The sequence below is a fragment of the Galendromus occidentalis genome, unplaced genomic scaffold, assembly GCF_000255335.2.
Source record: "Galendromus occidentalis unplaced genomic scaffold, Mocc_1.1 scf7180000077538, whole genome shotgun sequence".
Classification (NCBI taxonomy): domain Eukaryota; kingdom Metazoa; phylum Arthropoda; class Arachnida; order Mesostigmata; family Phytoseiidae; genus Galendromus; species Galendromus occidentalis.
In genome coordinates, this window is record NW_003805526.1 from 334,491 (window position 1) to 355,412 (window position 20,922).

Below are 20,922 nucleotides of genomic sequence, written 5' to 3' on the forward strand. Positions count from 1 at the left end.
AGGGACCAATCATTCAAAGTTTCGCGGCACTCATAAACGTTCTAAATCCTCAATAGTAATGATGAAGAAGTCGGAGGAATTACAGAGACACCTATCGTATTTATCGGTATGTATTGGTTTTATTCACAGTAATGCTATACACAAATTCTTCAGAGGAATCGCTCCGCTAGAACAATGAATCGATGGACAGCTTCCGTCGGAAATTTGAACTACATTTCTCCTCATCTGCCATCGTCAGGGAATCATTCCGCAATTCTCTGCATGTCACAGGTCAAGTTGTCAACTAGGGTAAATTCACTACTTGAAGCGGTCTCGTGTTCACCTTCTTGATGGAGGGGAAGCACGACGGAGGAGTCTCCGCCCCCTCTCTGCTCCCCTTTACCTCTTGTCTGTCCCTATCGAGTCTGCCTCGGTCCGACTCATTTCACAAAAATCGCATGTGCTTTCAAGATACTTGAGCGCCCCGTGCTGTTCTGTATCGCATGTACGCTTAGCTCGATTCTTGTTTGTTTCGTCGTTTGCCTCCTGTAGCAACACGGTGACTCTATCGAAATTATTTCGTTGACTGTGTGCCCTCCCAGGGAAGGCAAATTATTTTCTGTAGTTCTACTTCGAAAACATTCATTCTCCTCTGGTGTTTCCTCGCAGGCGCCTGATTACGCTTCATCTTCCTCGTCCCCCGAGTCGAGGAACTCGACGTGCGTGAAAGGGAAATGCCCAGTTTTTCCGCGGAGTTCACCCTCCCATTGTCCGTTTTTGTGCATCGCAGTCACCAGAATGATATCTCCAACCTGGAACAACATAAAAAAGGACTGCATTATTCAGATGAACCCCTAACAGATGCAGCTACACGCCTGGAATCCGAAACGTCAGGGAAACGAATGCAACGCCGTAGCTGGATTCGACTCACGAAGATTACAATCCGAATAGACACAATATTGTGAATAAGGATATGAGGCCCAGTCAAAATCAGTAAGCGCGAACGAATCTGACAATGAGATGCTCCTGCCAAAGGAGGAAAACAACCCAATGGTTCGAAGTATCCGTGAATAGCCCCATACAGTGCTTGAGATACTTTCGTCAGTCGATAAGAACTCCAAGTGCAAGGATTTGCATCGGGGCAAAAAATAAAGCACTGAGGCAACCGGGGTGCTTTCTTCTCCTTCGGAGCACTCCCTCGCTTCGAGAGCGGGACAGGGTGACTTTCCGGAGAGATCCAGTAATCTCCGCATGTCAGCCTCAGCGTGCCAGGCGAATGCCTGGAATCGTAAGCTGTTTCGATGCCGGAGCGCGGCTTCGCGCACATCTCCGACCGAGCGGAAAGCATTCGTCCGGCGAGCCCACGGAGTATATCTTCCGCAGCAGGCGAACGCAATCGTTGAATACTCGAAAGTGCTGGACAGAGTCCGAGACAGTTGGGCAAAGGGAGGGGGTGTGCTCGCCACCCAACGTCGGACCCTCCGACATGCATCATGCTCAATGATAGGTGCTCTGGAAGATTTCCCAGCAAATGACAAGGCATTGAGGGACTGACTCTGAGATAGGATCGTACTCACGTCGAGACGCAGGGCTGTTTTGTCATAGGCGTTCGGCACCCGAGCCTGTTTGACACGAGCCTTGGCTGGCAGTTTTCTTTCTTGGCTATTTCGTTGGCCGAGCGCGCCTCCGTTGAGAGCTCCGTTATTGCCCGTTGCTGCGGGTCCCAACTGTGGCGTGGTGTAGCGGATCTGACTAGAGGTTCCGTTTGACGGTGGCTGAGTTCCGTTTGTGTTGCATTGCGGTTGTGGGGGTGCGGGAGGGTTCGTTGTTGGAGGTGGCAGGTGGACAACCCCGCCATTGTTGGCGACGCCGCCCACTGATCCCACCATAGATTGTGGAAGCGGCGTGCTGTTGGCGTCTTCCAGCTGTGGCAGAAATTGTCGTCAACTTAGTCGATTAGGGACACGAGGGAAGAGTTCATACATGTTATCGAAACACCAAAACTCCGGGCGGAACGGCAGTGCTGGGAAGTCGGAGAAGTTATTTCTCGGAAGCACTCTCGCTGGGTTATCGACGCAGAAACCATTATCACAACTCAAGGCGCTCGGCGAGAAGTTTACGCAATTTCCGAACCTCCCCAGAGCGAACGGAACTCCCGCAAGGGATTTGGAAAATCCTCGGGAAACGAAATCAATAGGTTACGGGACTGGAGGGAAAGTTCGCTATGCGAAATCACCGAATCTAGTTAGGCCATGTCATTCGCGGAATTCACACGCGAAGGAGGAACGTTGCGGTGGAAAATCCTCCACGCGGACATTTAGCTCGGAAATCTAAGCCAAGGAATAACTCCCTGCATTCAATACCGCGTACGAGGGTGACCCCGGACGGTCGGGCAGCAGCTGGCGGTAAATTGAGCTTCGCTTGCGGCTGCTCGCGAAACTCAGAAGGCTTGAAAGCGCTGGAGAGGAATAGAGATCGCTCCCAGACAGATTTCCATCCCTCTACGACCCGGCTCAGAGAGCTCATTCGGAAGCCGGAGCCAAAACGGAAAGATCGCTGGGGGAGACACCACCGAAGGGTCCACAGGAAGAAAATTAAATCCTAAACGAGGCTGTCATTAGCAAGTTGTCGAATCCCCTCGATCGGAAATTATCTTATTCGCGAGACCAGATCCACAACCACTCAGAGCAAGAATGTTATGAGAGCGACGTTAAGGCATTGAATTACGGGAATAGAGAGGAAAAGGTTCAGAGTCGGAGCTGAAAGAGGGAAAAGAGAAGGTTCAGATAGAGTTCAGAGGTCAGAAATCAGAAAGTTTTCTGTGTTCGTCAGCGAAACTTTCATAGTGGTGAAAAAATCAATCCACCGATCGCTCGTCGAATCGGTCGATGCACCGCCACCGCGCCGTCGCGTCCTCTCATATGGCCCTCGAATCTCTCTCTTTCGCCCTGCCGATTCCTTGTCCAGTCCCGCTCGGATTTGAGCCTGGCTCTCGCACATCAGTTCCCTACTGATCCCAGGATGATCGCACTCACCTTCTCGATATAATTGACCGGTATCTGACCCGTCTGACCCAGGGAATTCCTCGCTGTCCACCACTGATCCTCGTCTTTCGAGATGATCGTGAGTATTTCGCCTTTCCGGAAAGGCAGGTCATCCGTGTCTCCCTGAACAATTGGAGAGAGTTGCTCAGAATTGCGGCGAAAGGATTATGCTTGGTACGCTCATTCTACTCGATGCATGTTGAGCAAGCCGGATCATTTTACGGTTCCGAACACTCGAGACTGTGGAATAGCTACTTACGCTGCCGTTGAAGTCGAAGCGAGCCCTGACTCGTTCTACGGGTTTCGACGCTGGACGCACTAAGGGCGCTGTGTCGAGGAAATGATTCTTGTAGAACTGGAGGAGGTTTGGCATGTCGGGAAACATCTGCTCTCCGATTTTAAATCTCGTCTGAGCTCCCTGCGCAACCTTGTGGATAATGTAATGCGACACGCGGGTTTCCTCTCTGCGGAAGAAAGTGGAATCGTATCTTTCCTATAATAATAGTCGCTCGCCATCCTCAATGCAACAATCCCTGACGTCGTTCCGAAGTGACTTTCTCTACTATCTCGCTCATCGCCTCCTCATCGCATCAAAGCAGATGGCGAGGGATGAACGATGATGGATGGAGTGTTCGTATCCGGTCGGAATGTTTCTCCGAGCGACATCGACTAACCTGACGCAGAGAACCAGGTCTCCTTGGATGGTGTTCGAATTCCGCACCAGGAAGACTCCTGGATCCGTTTCACGCTGTAGCAGCTCTATCGCCTCCTGACGGGACATAGGCCCGAAGAACCAGCTGTAAGGACAAGGAAGTAGGTATGTCAGCTTCGAGATGTCATAAAAATCAGAAGGCATCTAGGACTGACTGAGTGAATTGCTTCAGATCGGCGTCGCTGTCTCGTGAGTTCTATCTTCTACTATCACGAACAACGCCGTTCGACCTCGAGTCGACCCCGGTTCCGACAAAATGAACTCATACGATAAAAGTGCTTCGGTCGGCACAGATTTTCGACGGCAGCATAATGAATAACACGTTTTCGGAACCGTATTCACACAGAAAACGATCGGGAAGAACGGAAGCCCGGACTTCCTCAATGATTATTTGAATGAGGAACGAAAGAATTCCCCTTGAAAGGCTCAGATTTGGAGCTTCTTTTGCTCATGTCCGCACGCTTAGCGACTTGAGAAGGGAAAGTCGTGATCTGTGGACCACTTCCAAAGCACCCAACATTACTGCGTTTTCTCGGTATCGCGACGATTTGAGGTGAAGAATGAAGAAAACAAAATAAGCTCAAGTCGAATCGTCTTCCAGAAGGGACTCGGGAAACGGCACGGGATCGTCGTTCAATCCTCGACGGCGCCGGTGCGGATGTCGATGAAGACTGTTTACTCGGCTGATTGTTCGGGGGAAAAAAATCGGCGGGAGCGAAATCCTACCGAAGTAGTCCCCAACACTGGGGTTTAGGAAGTATCAGCTTTTCCCGGAGATCAAAAAACAAGATCATACGGAATCTAGCACAGGCCGTCGAAAGCAGAATGTTATCGACCCTCTTCGTCGCGATCGGAATCTCCAGGAAAAAAAGACAAATATTTGTTTCTTCTCTGGCTTTCACCAGAGTTCCGCGTTCCGCCTGGCGGTATCGATGTGCCTTTTCCAACGAACAATCGACTATTGGGGTCCCCGACCCAGACGGAACAACTTTCGATTGCCGCTGGACACGTCCTTAATCCAATGACTTGGCCGAACAGCGGAGTAGCTCGAATCCTTAAGAATCGCCCCCAATTCAATGAACCCATTGATGCTCTTTTGGCTCACCGAGCCCGTCGGAGGGGAACGTCTCCGCAGGGCCGCAAACTGATTCGTTTCTTCGCGGTTCTGAAGATCCGTTTAGTTTCTCCGCAATGTCCAACAGATGGCTTTCAACGACCGTTCTCGGTCCGAAGCACTAGATGGATGGAATTGATTCCGACAAGAAGCGCCATTCGACAATTATTTGTTTCCCAAAATGGCGTGTCGCGGCTCCTCCGAGACGAGTGTTGTTCCGGAAAAGGTGAGCTCAGGTTCGTATGGCCCTCCATCAATTACTAAATTGGGCTGCAAATCTTTTTCAGCAAGGGGACTAGCCTGTGGAAGGATGCAGGGCAGACAAGGAACCACAGTTTCCATGAGGGCTCACCATAAACAGAACTCTCTAAACATGTCTTCATACCTCGCGTAAACATCGTGGGATTTCGGCGCAGAGTTCCGCTGTGTTTTTTCTCAATGAGAAGCTCGTTATCCCCGAACGAGAAACGGGAGAGAGAGAAAACATTCCGGAGCAGGTGCGGTCGTACGTCTTGTCGGCGGAGAAATCCTTTTCGAATCCACGGATACACAACCTCGCTCCTGTCTGAGTCGCATCTTGTTCTACATACGCGTCCATGAGATACATGAGCAACAGCAGCCAGAAAATGATGACAACGTACACGGAGTTTTGCATATGTCTGTTTTTGTGTCCGGCATCGCAGCTCGATTTTTTCCCGCCCCCATTTCCTTTCGCGGAAGCATCCCGTTACGTCCACTCTCGTAGTTCCCCCTGCTTTCCGACGCACTCGCTGAGCTGACGGATGGCTCCTGATGCCGAGAGGACTGATCTCTCGTACCATCAGGCGGGAAGGATCAGAAAGATTGAGCCCTGAAGAATCGAGGAGAGAATCGTCGGAAATTCGTCATAGGGAAGCCAGACTATCATAGACGTCAGTGGGCTCATGCCAACGGCCTTGACGGAGAAACAAAGAACACGAGTGGATTTTCCGCCAGGATACCGCGGCCGCCACTGTTCTCCTTGTTCCTGAATGAAGAACGAGCCGACTAAACGAAGGACAATCCTTTTACTGACCCGCTGATCACCGGGCTGAGCAACCACCCGCCCCATCAGAGACTGAGCTCTTAGCCTAGGGGCTTTAAGCGTCGACCTTGAGTGGGAATTCAGGCGACGCTTTTTAGCTCGTTATTCTAATCGAGATCCTTAACGAGTTCGCCAAGGTCAGTCAGGCGTGACCAGTAAAAACTTTGGAAACTTTAGCCAGGCTCATCAAAATAGCGGCGCTCACCGTTTTGACTGCCCCCTGCCGTCGGAACCTCCGCACGCTCCGGCGTACACTTTGATGTGAAACGCCTCAGCGAACAAATTTCGGAAATTCCGTATGCATTGAACGAAACTATCAGAAGAGTGAACTTCCCGAAACTCGAACAACCCATGGAATCATCCTCTGTCTGAATCCTTTCAGCAACCCGTCACCGCCCGCATCGGATCTGCAATTCCGAGTCGACCGATAACTCATCACGAGCGGGCTTGGAGCCGCCCGCCGAGTTCAGAGCGAGCTCCGGAATTCCCTCGTGCACGTAAGCGAATTTTTACGGCCTCAGACAACCCCCGCTAACAACAGCCAATTCCGCTGAGGACAACAATTGCCAAGTCCATGGCTGCTGCGTCGCAACCGGATGCCGGCGGAGTGCGCCGCGCGGTACGCCCCCACACGAAGGGTTTTCCAAAGCGAAAGTTTTGTGAAGGAGCCATCATATGCCCCACACCGGCGGACGAAAGGGCCGAGTGACTGACTGACGAAGGAACGCTCCATACAGACAAGTCTCGGTGGGGAAAGTATACCATTCGACGGAGAGGCTCTCGTGAAAACAGAAGAGAAATAGTTTGCGCGAGGAGCGTCATTCGTTGAGGCTAGAAAGCGCGCTGTTCGCTTTTGGCGCGAATGAAGGAATTCCGACAAATTTAGAGGTGATGGAGGGAGCAGAAAGTAGAGGAGCCCTCCCAACAAATAGCCGCTCCGAGGATCCTTCCAAGCCTTGGAGAAATGCTTCAATGAATTCTAAAACCCGTCTACACGTTCGCCGTGGTGCCATGGGCGGGAAGACCGCCATCCCGACCGTTTCCCCTCTCGGGAATGATCGAGAGAAGTTGTCAGGTTGGCAGGTTTCCAAAGCATATTTCAATGCGGTGGAGAAATGAGTCCAGAACCGAATGGAGCGCTAAATCTTCGAGGTGCCTCCCCCTAACTAGTCACGCGCCCAATGGAACTCATATTTCATGAATCCACACATAGATGACTGAGTGATATTCCACGTTGGATAGGTATTCAAGTCCCTGAGCAGAGAGTCTGTGACAACACTCACATTTGTCAAGTCGGACAAATGGCGAATCGATGCGTCTCGACAGGGAGTCCTTGTTTTCGCGAAAATGAAGCGGGGATCGAGGTCATCAGACTACTTTTAGGATGAACTTCCTGAATAGCAGTCCCGCTATTTTTGCCGCAGACGGACTCAACACAACCCTTTCGCTCTTTGACGGACCTCTGCGAGCAAGGTCACCCACAACAAAATAGACCACCATTCGATAGCACTTCGAGCTCTAGCAGGTTCGTTCCACGGCATGGATGGCGTCCTTTCTGAGCCATTCCGAGAATCATCGTATCAGCTCAGAGGGTGTAACATTCCGATCGCCCCGAATCCGGTCTCGGATCATCATACCACAAAACTCGCTTAGGGGACTTTGGCGAGTCTCTCATGACTTCTTCAACGATCGGGTAGTGTCTCCTCGAATTACTCCCATTCTCTACCCGAAACACTCCACGCGGAGCGATGACGTCCTCAGCAGTGAGTGTCAATAAGCGACACGGGAGGGGAAAAGGATGAATACTGCAGCTATTCTAGACTCGACGGATGGTAGCGGTATCCCGTATTTGCGTAGTAAGGACATTGCGTGGCCGGAAGATTCTCTGGTGAATTCTCTCTTTTTTTCCACGCATGACGGCTCGGTCGGTTCTTCGTTTGTCGTCGTTGTCGGCACCGCCGCCGCCGCCGCTGTAGCGGGTCGATTCGTTTTCTTGATTCTTCCTTCTTTCTAGCTCCCTTCCTGCCGTTTCAGCGGCGCTGGCGACGACGCCGCGCCGCCGTCGACAACTGTTTTGCCGGGAACGAAACGGAGACATTATTGAGCAAATAGTTTTTTTTTCTGATGTCGCTGCCGCGAACGACCGGCTCGGGTCGCTCCTTCGAATCGGTATTCGTCGCAGGTCGTTCGTCATGTTAAATTTTGTCGAACAATGTTCCAATGGAGGAATTACGTGAGTTCCGATGAATGAATAGATGGGCTGATGAATAAACGATAGATAGGAGGTCTGGGCGGCGGTCGTTGCACTTTTGAGCGTGTCCGCCGCACAGGCGTCGTCGGTAGCGGAGCCGACGTGGGAGGGAGTGTCTCCGAACGCGAATTTAATAAACAGACACTTCGAATCCGCTAAACTGACCGCAGCCGTGTACCCGGGCTTTCGACCACCCCGTATTCATTCCGAGCGGGAAGCGCCTTAGAGCACCTCTTTCCTCTCGCGAAATTAACGCTCGTCATTATTATTCTGTTGCTGCCGATTGAACGTCGGCCCGTGGAGGGACACCGAGGTGTTGGCATTCGCCGGGAGTCTCTCCGGAGCATTGTGTCAATGGATCGCGCCCCCATTCGTTAGGTAGATGCCCGACCGTATATACTGCTGCTCAACCAGCCGTATCACATCCGAGCTCGAGTAGATCTTTTGTTGTCCTGTTGCTGCACGTCACGCGACAGGGGGACAAGCCTCGGCGGTCGGTGCTGTTCGACGAGCGTAAAGCAGCCCGGGAAGCAAGCCGGGAGCAAGCGGGAGAACGAACGATAGTTTCCCATCATGGTCGATTTGCTCACGATCCGTTCGACATGCAAACGTATCGGATCCACGGAACATACGGGTTCGGGAATCGACCAGGAAAACCTTCGGACAATCGTTTTCTGATTGGAGGAGACAATGGGGGAATGATATTCATGTACTGGGAGGGATGCGGGAGCTTGAATCAAGGAAACTCGAATCGGAGGCTTCTCCCTTGCCCCCGAAATCGACAAAGAACTCCATCGAGGGCATGATGTGCCTACACGATCGCTCGTCTTGCTTGGGGACTGCGAGGTTTGAACGAGAACGAGTCGATGTTCTCAAGGGTTATGCGGGAACAGGGAATCAGCTCACTGCCCACTTGCATCGATCGCATATTCCCGTCGACCCCGCGTAGGTGTCAAATCGGGGATGGATCCGGTGAAAGCTCAAAAAGAATTCCCGTGATCCTTCCCATCCTCGCCTTTCCGCTCCTCAAAACGGAACGTCTTGTTTATTTGCGCTACGCCGCCAGCGCGTATGAAGATGAAGAGCAGAAATCTTTCCCGCGTAGATCGCAGACGAATCTCGCACAATGTCGTGGAGTGTGCCCGCAATATCGTCGCTCTACACTTTTGGAAGAATCCACTCCGAAGTTTTCGAGGCGTGCTCGTGACCCTGCTGATATCATTTGGGTGACGATGCCCTGCTGAAGCGAAGGCTCCCCATTTCTGTCGACATTTTTCGAGGGGAGCGCGAGGCGCGACATCATCGCTAGGGGTACCGCGACTCGCGAGTCTGATACAATGCAAATGTCAGCCTAATGTTGCGGAAACTCGTCACTCAGCAACTCAAAGTCTCGCGAGCCGGACGGCGCCCAGAGCGCATTCGTGTTTGGACATGAAGTCGAGCACACGCATATTCCGTCACTTGCCGACGCGCTCTCGGTCATTGAGCGAATCGATAACGATCAACGACCCGCGAGTTCTTGGGAAAGAGCAGTTCGAGAAGGAATTTAGAAAAGGCAAAGCGGAGGATGGAGAGCGCTGGATCAAGAGCAGTTGCCGCACGAGTGATGCCGAGCAAGACAACTTCCGTGTTCACTCCCTCCTCGCTTGCTGGGGCAATCGTATCATCAACTGGGATGGGATTCCGGTTGATGGCACGACTTTTGTCTACTGTCGAGCGAGCCAGGACACCTGAGGCCGCGGGCTCCCCCTATCGCACTCGGGAGGAGGCCGGTTCGATGTCCTCGTCACCACACACTCGAGCGCCTTGCTGGAAGCCTCTGGAACCTCTCCCATCCTACTCTTGTCGGAAGCGGTCGAAAATAGCGAGCTGCGGCTTCCTTGTGAGACAAGTGAGACTTGTTTGCTGCCCTCGCAACTTCCCCCCCCCAAAACCGTCTGTCTTCCGCAATCGCTGTTGAGATTCTCAATTTTCTTTTTTGATCTCGCATTCGACTACAATGATCGGAGTGGTCTCGAGTTTAGCACCCAATTGACGAGTCCCAACCGCGTTGCGCTGATCGGAATCTCCAGCGCGACGGAGTGGCACGACTCAGACCGACGAGGCGACGGGGACGCTTTCCCCTCACTGCAGAGGTAGCGCGAGCGCCGCGGGGACAGCGATGATCAAGGAGGTCGGAGATAATCACGGCAATGGAATGCACACCTCCTCGAGAGGGGGACCGGAAGCATCCGTTTCGATTACGAGTGGTCTTCTCGGGCAAATGATGGTCGTTAGTAGCAGGAGCCAACTGAATGAGATTTTCGCTCCCGAACCAGCTCAGACCTTGAACTTCCCCGCCAAATCTTGGCCGTGGAGAGTGGCTAGAGGGGCTCGTTCCCACGCACAACCATAAATTCGCCATGAATTAAAACGTCAACGATCAGTCCGATCGGGGACCACCAGAGCTTTCCGAAACGGATGACTTCGGGTGAGAGATGAATAGGTGAATGGATAGATTGACGGACGGATGGATGAATGCTTGGAATAGGTGAACGATATTTATGGTCCCGCTGTCAATCGCACACCACGAGAGGTCCTACCGTACGGGATATTCAGGAACACCCACACTCGCTGAGGCGACGAAGGAGGGGAGAGAAAAAGGGGAAAAGGACTGATAGCCGACGAACTGCCAAGAACACGATCGGAAGTGTTTCACGGTTAAGCGTCGTTCCTTTCTCCGACCTCCTCTTCTTCTTGGGAACGAGATTCCGTCTGGCAGTCGCCGAGCCACCCGGATCCAGATTCAGATACACGGCCGTTGCGACCGCCGCGCCGCGGCGCTACGTCGGGCCTCAGCCCGCTCAGTTCCTCTTTTCGCGCTGATCCCCTCTTCTTCTCGGGAACGCCCAATCTATCTTACTCAGCCCGGACCCGATCTGGAGCCGTCTTAGGAAACGTTTCTCGGGTTTTCCGAAATCTCCGACGATTCCACGCGATTGCGTTTTATCGGAAGAGAGCTTCAAACCGGGAACTTGTCTAATGAGGAGTCACCTCCTCTTCGATCGAATCGGAATCATCCTCCTTCGCCATCCGAGAAAGTCCGAATCGTAACGTTTCGGAACTTTAAGATTACACTAGAGTGCCCGTGGTGTGAAGATGTGAATCGTATATGACATGGATGAGATGTGTCGGCTTCCAGATCGAAGATTGTCAAGTATAGAAGCCGGGCATAATGAGCTCTACCGCACCATGACCGAGGTCCTATCTATCACCACTGGGGGCCAATCTCGAGCGATAGAACAATAGACTCGCTCTCCATGCGAACGTCCTTGGCCCTGCAACGACTACCGACCGAGACATGGGAGAAAATTGAATGCCTGCAGCTTGCGTAATTCTCGCGAATGAGGAAGACTAATCGGAAATGCGGAAATTCGCCCCTCTTTGGGGTCCCTCGCCCGAGTCGGAGTTTTCATGGGGAGTCTCACTCACAATTATTGTACGCGATGCTGGGCCAGACAAAAGAGATCGGGAGGAAAGGAAATGGCCCGGGGCTATCAGAGTTCTCGTCCATGCGAGCGAGAGCCTGATAAAAACGGTCCGGACAACATCGTAGTAGACGACACACTCTTCACACATGGAGGCACAACGAGCGACCGAGTCAGTCAGTCAGTCTTTCGCTCGCTCGACTCGCTAGCTTTCGCAGTAGTCATATCACGGCAGAATTATCAGTTCTCGAGAAGGAAAGAGCATTCGGAGAGCCCTCTGGCTGAATTCCCGATCCAGTATCAGCGAGATGTCGAAAGGTGCGGCAGGACGACCAGAGAGCTGATTTCAAAGTGATCAGAGTCGGCTTCCGATCGGACCGAAGTTTCGCCGGATTCAGCACCCGGTGCTCGTCCTCTTCAGGGGCGGGGACAACTCTCTCTCCTTAGAGACTCTCCCCGCTCAGGAAACGATCCGGAAGGTGCGCGTATTTGCGACCGGGCGCTTTCTGCACCCAGGCTTCATTACGGTACATCAATTCTCATTGTGGTGAAGGCTCGCCTTTCAGAATTCAGGAGAATGTTCCGTAGGGAATCTGTGCCGAACAGTCGGGGCGGTTTTTAGTTTGTTGAGGCTGCGTCGCCGCAGCCGCTCTGGTCCCGCAGTCGACAAGTCGGAGTCGTCGGCCGGCCGTCGTCCAACAGAATCGCACTCTGAAAACTCGAGTCCGAGCAAATCAATGCTCGCCTCTCGACTCGATCTCGAGTGGGTTTTTTTCCGCTTCTCAACAGCTAACCTCCTCTGTGGAGCCGGTCGTCGACTCCCCTCGCGTCCGTCGAGCTCGAGAGAGCGCCCACCCACGTCCCCCGACGACTGCCGAGAGAGGGAATCCCCTCGTGACACACAAAGGGTTGCGGGCATGCCACGGAGAGTGACACCGAGACCCGGCGGTACAGGATGGATTCGGGTCTAGGTTGAGGACTTACAGAGAGACGCTCGGTCCGGAATGGTCGGTCAGCTCCAGGATTGTCGTAGTCATGGCAACAGACGCTCGCTACGAAAACCCTTCGGGGGAAGTCATCTCGAGATTCAGATTCTCTACTTCGTATTCGGCCCGGGGTTCTCCGCGGAGCGATTCACAGGAAAAATAACGATAAATCATTCGAATGAAAGTTGATCAAAACTTTTCCGTACAAACGGACAAGCGCTCGAACCGATCATGGACATCATGGCAAGAATCGGACCATGTGATCTGATGTTCCATTAGAGCTTTCCGGTCTCGCCGGCAGCAGAATCTTGGACCAGCTCCTTCCACTCCGATAGTCATGACGACCCCAAGATTGCCCTCCGGGTGGCCACTTTAGACGATGAGGGCAAGCGATCTTCCTACGCTGGGCTCCTTCGAATCCACCTTCTAGTTTTGTCTGAACATCAAGCCGAAGACACTTTGCCGCCATTTCAGCACTCCCATCGCACGGGCGGCTATCGCATCGTCCCCCTCTCGCGGATGGAAGTTCGGAGTCGGCTTCAAACGTGGAGAGCCAAAGGTATTCCGTGGCGGTGAGCCCAGCTCGGGAGCCGCGTGGTGAGCTCTCGCCTCAGTTTTGCCATCGAGAACAGTTTCCGTCTTCACGGACGACCGTGGTCCATCAAATTAGGCGATGAATCAATATGCTCATTCATGGAACTGAGACGGAGATTACTTCTTCGAGCTGCCTCTGACATTCTCGCAGAGTTTGCTATCACCGAAGATAATTGCGAATTCTCTCGACTACAAACATCGTTCGGGCTGCGGGAGCCCCGAGCTCGACCTCGTGGACAGATCTGATAGCCGGAGCCGAGCTGTGACATTCCTGAAGACCGATGAATAGGTCCGCCATTTAATGTCAGGTGTCTGCCGACTGACAATTATCACAAAGGGGTCTATTTCGTTTTTTGGCATGATCGTCGTGTGAGCTGTCTCTGCACATCGATACCTATGCAGCGTGTTATACTTTTCCTTGTGGACATCTGGGTCTTTGCCAACAGCGACAGTGTCGTGATGGCGGCCTTAAAATCGGTCACACAACTAGACCGGTTGACAGAGAATACGAAGAAACTCGATAGTATGGCTTAGAACGCACACTACCGCGACTCGAGGCGGATCATTCTCAGGAAAATTCGTTCCTAATCGAGACTTCCGGGGAAGCTCCGCGAAAATCGAGGTCCCGCTGCGCTTCATAGGGAAATCTGAATACTTGTCTCCGCATGGATCAAGGCACTCGACTTCTTGAATCCTTCAGGTGTGCCCACCTAGAACGCTCCACATGAGCCGAGTACCGTTAGACGTTCCACGACTGCTTGCTTTGTATTACCGACGCAATCAACCTTGGCGGACTCACTCTCGTCGTCGACGTCGCCTCCGCTAACATCATCTTCGCTCGGACGGCTATTCTGGAGCGTTCAATGAGTATCACAAACGCGAATGATTTCCGAAAGGCAATCGACGAAGTTGGTATCGCAGAGGGGGAGAGAACGGTGTGCTTCTGTCTGTCTGTCGAATACTCGATTCAATCCCCTGACCTGTCGGCAAACTGCGCGATCCGATACCTTCCGTCGTTGACCGATAGCAAAACAAGCGATCCGATCGATACAAACGAATCAGTACATAGAAGATCCGGGAGACAAGCAACGCCTCACCATCCGTATCGACAGCAGTCTGAGGATGCCTTGCTTACTCAGTAAACAGAAGATTGCCACAAGCGCGACGACAACAGGATCGCACTCGGCAATCAGCGAGGTCGGACCGGGACTACCGCGGTTTTCCCTCCGAGAAGGGAAGGACCGGCCGAGATTCAATCTGGACGAGGGAAAATGCCCGGCTGTATGATGACTCGCTTGTCTACGAGGAATTCCCCGCCTTCTGGGAAATACTCGACGAGCGTCGGCGAGGCGCGTATCCATTCATGCTGAATCGTCAACGGTGCATAAATTGTCATTCAGATAACCATTTCACGGCACGGATTAAAGTTGACTTCTCGCACGCGGATATTCTCTGCCTCGAAAGCAATTATTGTCGCAACGATATCGCCGCTTCTCGAAGTATTCATTGCTCTACGTTTCGGAATTCCTGCCTGGCTGCCAAGCTCCCGTTGGGCACACCATTCATCTCTAGCTGATGCCGGGGACTGCTCAAACCCGTAGGATCATCAACTCTCTCCGTGCAGTCGGGAGCGAGAGCACCGAGGAATTATCTCCGAGACGACTGCCCTCAAAAGACTTCGAAGCATGACCGGCCTTGCTCGACCCTGGAAGAAGCTTCGTTTGTAGGTCCAGAGAGACAGCAGAGAAATGGAGACAAAGTTCAACTCCAAACCGACCCACACCGGACACATCTCCGGTCTCGATGGACCATTTCCGAGTTTGTCGGACCCCAGAGCCCTTGATCTGATGCGATAGCTCTATGGCGTACGATTGCCGATTCCTTGGTGATCCTCGGCACTCTCACGTGTTCTTCTGTCTCCCGGACTTTTTCTTTTCAGGTCAGAAAAAGCCAACGAACGGCCCGAATTCCCCACGGAACTTAGATCGAGGCAAGCCGATAGCGCTGAAATATACTGTACGGTCAGAAGATTTTCGGCAACAATCCTCTTTCTGCTCCCATGGCTAACGACGACAAGTCGTCTTCCGCTGAACAAAATCCAATCGGTAGTTTTTTCTTAACTCGGCTTTTCCGATTGCAACTCGCCGAAGCAGCAGAATCGATCGACGGAATGGACCGAAAATAAAATTCAAATTTCATAATCGCTCCATCAAGTCGATCGACGCTCCACTTCCCCTAATCATGTTGAGCTCCGTGTCCGCCGTCGTTTTTTGTCTGTCGCTCTAACAAAGTTCATCGTTTGAGCGATGTAGCACATTAGGAGTACAGCCAAGCAATCGTCCCCCTGATTCGGATTCAGGCATCGTCGTCAGTACCATATTTTGATCTGCCGAGAAGATCCACGGGCGCAGGTACGGCGGTCCCATCACGGGGATCGCAGTTCTCGTAAATCCCTTGAAACCACTCTGGCATTAGCGGAGATCAACCGATTCGCGCGGCGGAGCTCGGGCACGCTCGAGTGAATTGGGGTTTTTCGAATGGGGTGCAAGGACATTCCGACGTAAAATTCACGGACGCCTCCCTTCGAGCGTAACGAACCCGATCGTGGAAGGAGGGAGAGAGAAGAAAAAGAGGGCGCTCGTTCTTTTGCACATGAACCTTCCGCTTCTCGTCCGCAAGATTCCATCCAGAACGCGTCTTAGAAATCACGACGTCCCCCGGAATCGCGAGGAGGAAATCTTCCGAGTTTCGATTGAACAATGGCTCATGATAATTATAGGCGCAATCCAGAAAAATGGCTCCCGACAAATATCGAAGCTCTACACTGTCGCGGATCAATCACTTCGGGGTTCAGCAGAGCCACAATTACTATAGCCCGACCGCTCTGCCAGGGCTGAAATTTCAAATCGCGGTTACGTGAAACATGCAATCCCAAAAGAGTGAACGAGTCGATGAATCCGTACAATCGTAGACTTCAAGGTGAATTATGAATTATCTCGAGCTCCTAGGCATGACTAGAGCTCCCACTCCGATGATCGGAATCTTATGCATTCGTGTTCAGGATCGCATGCTCAGCCTTCTGAAACGATACCTTCATTCTTCTAATGAAGGTTGTCAACTTTGGTCCCGAAGTGAATCATTCCTGAACAAGGCTCAGACCAAGTTTCGGACGGAGTTCGGACCCGGCGAAAATGTCCAAGCAGAAGTCCGACTCGACTCGGATCCCCAGAATCAGCTGCGGCTTGTATGATGGAACGATTCCGGGCCATGGACTGAAAGCTCGGGAATGTCATCCCCCATCGAGAGCTCTAGAATTGAATCCAAAGAGAATTTCCTATACCGAGAAGTCGCGACCGACGTCGGCTTCCCGTTCCTGAGCTGTTCAAATGGTTCCTACTTTTGATCTACGTCCAGCCGTGCCGAGAGCCATTTGTCAGGACGAAAGCGATGGAAGAAAACGGCCAAATAAATACAAACTCCCATAGCGGGGCCATGGCGGTGGTTCTTAGTAATTCCAGTCACGTGCGAAAGGTTGCCGTCGACGTCAGACCTATGTCTGTCGTGATCGGGTTATCCGCAGCCACTCCCCTGGTTTGCTCTCGGGGTCTCTCGCAGGTACCGATCAAGTACTCGACATACACCGGACGTCTACGGGGCATTCGGAACAGCATGATGGGCAATTAGCTCCTGAGGCTCTGGTGCTTGCGTGCCGCACAGAAAGAGAATGAGGGGAATAATCAAGCGAAGCACGATATCGCTGATTATCTCCGCACACCATCAGTCCTCGATGTCGAAATTCTGAGAATCGCCAGATCGTCAGACAGCATTGCATAGCGAAAAGAAGGTTATGAGTGACACTTTCCGACAGGGCTTCCAGAAAGAGAGCCACCTCGACTGGGACCTCAATTAAATTCGGTCACGAGGTCACGAGAATGGTATCATCCGCTCTCAGCCGCTCGATGACTTGCGTAACTCATTCTCACGATCGGAAAATGGATTCAGGTGCGCCTTGCGAGCTTCCTTAAAGGAGATTCCATCCTCCTCGCCGGGAATGCTGCGAGAGAATTAGTCGAAAGGCCGCAGTGTTCCATACAAAACTAGACGTCGTTTCTGTAAAGCCCTGGCGACATTTCCGCGAATCGACCTGGCAGTCATCTCTATCTCGACTTTCTACCGCTCACGCCTCTACTCTAGAAGGCTGCAATCGAAAGCTAACTCGTGAGAGGAATCGCGTAGCCAGTCGACAAACAGAACACTCTCTTCGACTCAGCTCGTCTCCTCAATCGTAGTTGCCGTTTGCAAGACGTTCGCAGTGGGAGCGTCCGTCTGCAAAACGTCTAGGTACTAGTGGGAAGCGCTTCCTGACCACAGAAACGCCTGCGAAACGTTTTCGCCGATCAGAAGTGCGAGACAATGCGGCTGAAGCCTCTTACACACAGTCCTTTCGAAGAAGGAGCTCTGAATTACGTAACCGAGCATCGGCATGAACGGAACGTTCTGCTTTCGATCGCTCGGAAATTCGATGGGAGAAAACGAAACTCTTCGGCGGGTCGACCGACGGTGACTGACTTCTCAGATGAGCTTGAACCCGAACATTCGAACGATCGGAAATGAGTTCGGGAAAATGAAGAGCCCCCGGGACGGAGGAAAACTAGAAAAACGTTAGCGATGTCTGGATGAATAGTCGAACATCGGAACAGTGCCGACGGCAACAATGATGGTTTCGGGATGTTCTTCTCCCAGAGACTTCAACCCGACCGTCGCGATGACGTTCGTTTCCGAGTGGACGTCACCGAGTCAGCCAGTAAATTATTGCCTCATTCCCTTTCCGAGAGCTCTCCCTCTCTTTCCAAGGAGTATGGCCAAAGAAACAGAAATGAATGCTCGAGACTGGAGCGCTCTTCTCCGCTAATAAATTTCAGAATCGACTACAGCTCAGCTAGAGATCTGCGGTTTTTCCTCACTCAGCGTAACGTTTTCCGCTCTCGCCGCAGCCGCTGAATTCCGCCGTGGAGCTCACAGAGAGACCGTGGCTTTGAATTAGAATACCGGGAGCCGTCTTTGAAACCCCTGAATACATGGCTGCGGCTCGAGAAGCTCCCCGACAGTCTGAACAGTCAATGAGAGCTTGAACGGTCGGTTGCGCGGCTGGCCCGCCACTATTTGGCTTCCGAGCTTCTCAAAGGCCTCGCGGTTGCGGCCTCGCTGCAAAGTGCGAGAGGAAGGTCGTGAGGCCGCGACTGCTGACACTAGAAGGCAAGCCTGACAAGAGAAAATACAATCTTCACTGGGAATTCTCTCCTCTCGCATTTCTGCTCCCCAAAGGCTTTTCCACGCGCGACGTGCAAAAGGCTCGAGATTTTCAGAAGGGAGAACAGAGAGACAAAAATCCGAGGAATAAAAAAGCCGTCATCCACAACGCCCGGTGGAGGCTCGCTCTGCCGTTGGCCTCGATCATCGCGCCTGAACGGGAGCTCTTTCGCGTTCACGTATCCGTATAGTGAGCAACGTTCCGCAGAAGCAGCCGTATCAGTTTTTCCGTCCGTGATACCGCGGAGCGAGCCGCGTGACTAGTCCTCAGCGTCGAACGGTGCCAGACCCGCAAACAGGCCTAGAACATCGGATTCCGATTTTGCATAGCCCGATGGCTTCCTCCAGCGCGGCACCGCTTCGCATAACCTGGATGTGAAACCCGTTTGCTATTCCCAGGGTCCGCAGAAAGATCGAAAGACGCCACTTTGGACGAGCCGCGGTTCCGATAATCGAACTCCTGCGATACGGCTGAATTCCGTCCGGGACACTGCTCGAGACACGCAAAGACTCTGGATCGTGTCAGACAACGACGCGAACGGCGACCGAGGAGCCCTAACCTGGCAAGCAAACGTCCAGATGGACAACCGCAAGGAGCTCCGCGCGGTTCGCGAGACGTGCCATCCACCGCCGACAAGGACGGCATAGAAGCCGCAACAAGTAGACGATGAGACGAGCAATGGAGCGGACTGCCGGTCTGAGTGACACTCGAACGAAGGAGCCCGCGATTTACGTTGTATTGTTCGAGCCTCTGTGCTGGCTGGCGTAGGCACGCAGCGCTTATCCTCGCTACGAACACATCGTCTTCAGTTCGGCCATACAAGGCAGAAAGTTCGGCCTCCCTGGCAATCGTACTGAAAATTGGAAGTCTACAGGTGGGAAGGATATTTCTTTCTAGAAAAGATGATCTTTCGCGAGGAGGCGGCGGGACCCCACGGGACCTGGCGCGGTCCGAGCTCGTGAGTATCGGATGAGTCGGTTGACTTCACTCAATCGAATCCGCCTCGAGCCATCGACCAGTGATCAATCACCCATCAAGCGCATGCGACCATCTCCGGTGAAATGAAAGCGACACCAGCTTCGCCACTGATCTTTGTGCCACTTCGAAAGAGCATTGAGTGTACAAGGTTCACTTGGGATATCGATATCAGTAAGAAAGAGCACCGGGTGAAGCGGCTTGTTCGACGAGACTCGCGGCTGCAACAACTCCTTCAAATTATCTATTCCAGATGGAAGCATTTCCCATGCGAGATTCCAGAAAAGCAGTGGCTCTTGCGCAACAGCTCTAAATGGTTCTCTGCATTGTTCTCTTCCTGTATATCATTTCTGGGTCATTCAATTCCATTGCCATTATATATTTTATGAATTGCCGACCATCTGTCTGATTTTGAGGAATGTGTGAGAAAGTCTCTTCGAGGATTCTTCAGACGGCTACGCGGAATCCCTGATTCCATGGACGTAAATTCCATCAGGGGACGATAGCGGATCTGACAAACATCCCATTCGTTACGAGAGCCGCTCATCAAGTCGTCGGCTCATTGATGAATACGATCAATTCATAGCTCAACACGATCTATCGACGGAGGGATCTTTCGCATGAGATGGACGGATGCGTGAAAGTAGACTTTGCAATTCAATCGCCAAGCGAACTACCTCACATAACGACTAACTCGCCGAGTCGCAATGGACTGTCTCTACTGAACTGACTCACAATGTTTTATGCGTGCGTTCGACCGGACGATTAGGCTCCTAACGGAGACTTGCGAGCTGGCCCTTTTTTTCTCGATTTCCGGAGACCGCTCCCACAACATCGACACTACACCTCTACTTAAAGAAATGCTTTGAACGAGGGTAAACAACGCGGCATATCTTCTGACCCCGCAGCCGGGGTGTCTCCTTCTTTGCGCGAACACGGATGAATCTTCTCCGCGTCTGTCTGTGCGTTAGCTTATTTGTTTGTTTGTTTGCTGCTTAACTGGCGTGCCCGGTCGCGTTCGGATAAGAGACGACAACGATGGAACGAGAGGGGGAGAGTTACTCTACGGGCAACTGAGCGTAAGTGAGAAGCGCATTCGAGTGCGTGACTCACTCAGACAGCCCGAACATCACGATCACTTCGCAGTAAACATCCAATCATTTCGGATCCGGTGTCTCAACGGGTAGAAATTCTTCCCGTAGAGCCCACCCACATGTCGATCCGAGATACCTGTCGAACTTCAGCTGGAATAGCACCGACGGCGATACCGGTAGCCGTGGAAGGTTCGGTCGAGCTACGGACTCACCTGTTTCGATCGTGAGGATCGAATGTCGTATTCATCGCGCTTTCTCGAGGGTACAGAGTTTGAGCGAAAAAACTCCTGAGTCTCGAACGCCCGCAGAAGTATCCAATCGCGAGAGCGAGC

General features: G+C 52.4%; 1 protein-coding gene across 1 annotated transcript; it reads right to left on the minus strand.

Annotated features, from left to right (window-relative positions):
* Positions 1-580: 580 nt before the first annotated feature.
* Positions 581-20,837, minus strand: Crk (Crk proto-oncogene, adaptor protein). Its single transcript, XM_029112929.1, has 6 exons — positions 20,803-20,837; positions 3,698-3,820; positions 3,283-3,487; positions 3,015-3,146; positions 1,557-1,904; positions 581-791 (listed from the first exon to the last, which is right to left on the minus strand). Exons 1-6 carry the CDS (start codon positions 20,835-20,837, stop codon positions 657-659), a joined length of 978 nt encoding a protein of 325 aa, XP_028968762.1. The 3' UTR covers positions 581-656.
* Positions 20,838-20,922: the final 85 nt, after the last annotated feature.

Excerpts from the sequence above, each read along its gene's own strand:
- Crk (XM_029112929.1), bottom strand. The coding sequence starts at position 20,837 with ATGAATACGACATTCGATCCTCACGATCGAAACAG. Across the intron at positions 3,821-20,802 it reads GATCCTCACGATCGAAACAG|CTGGTTCTTCGGGCCTATGT; the intron begins GTGAGTCCGTAG and ends TTGTCCTTACAG. Across the intron at positions 3,147-3,282 it reads GCTTCGACTTCAACGGCAGC|GGAGACACGGATGACCTGCC; the intron begins GTAAGTAGCTAT and ends CCAATTGTTCAG.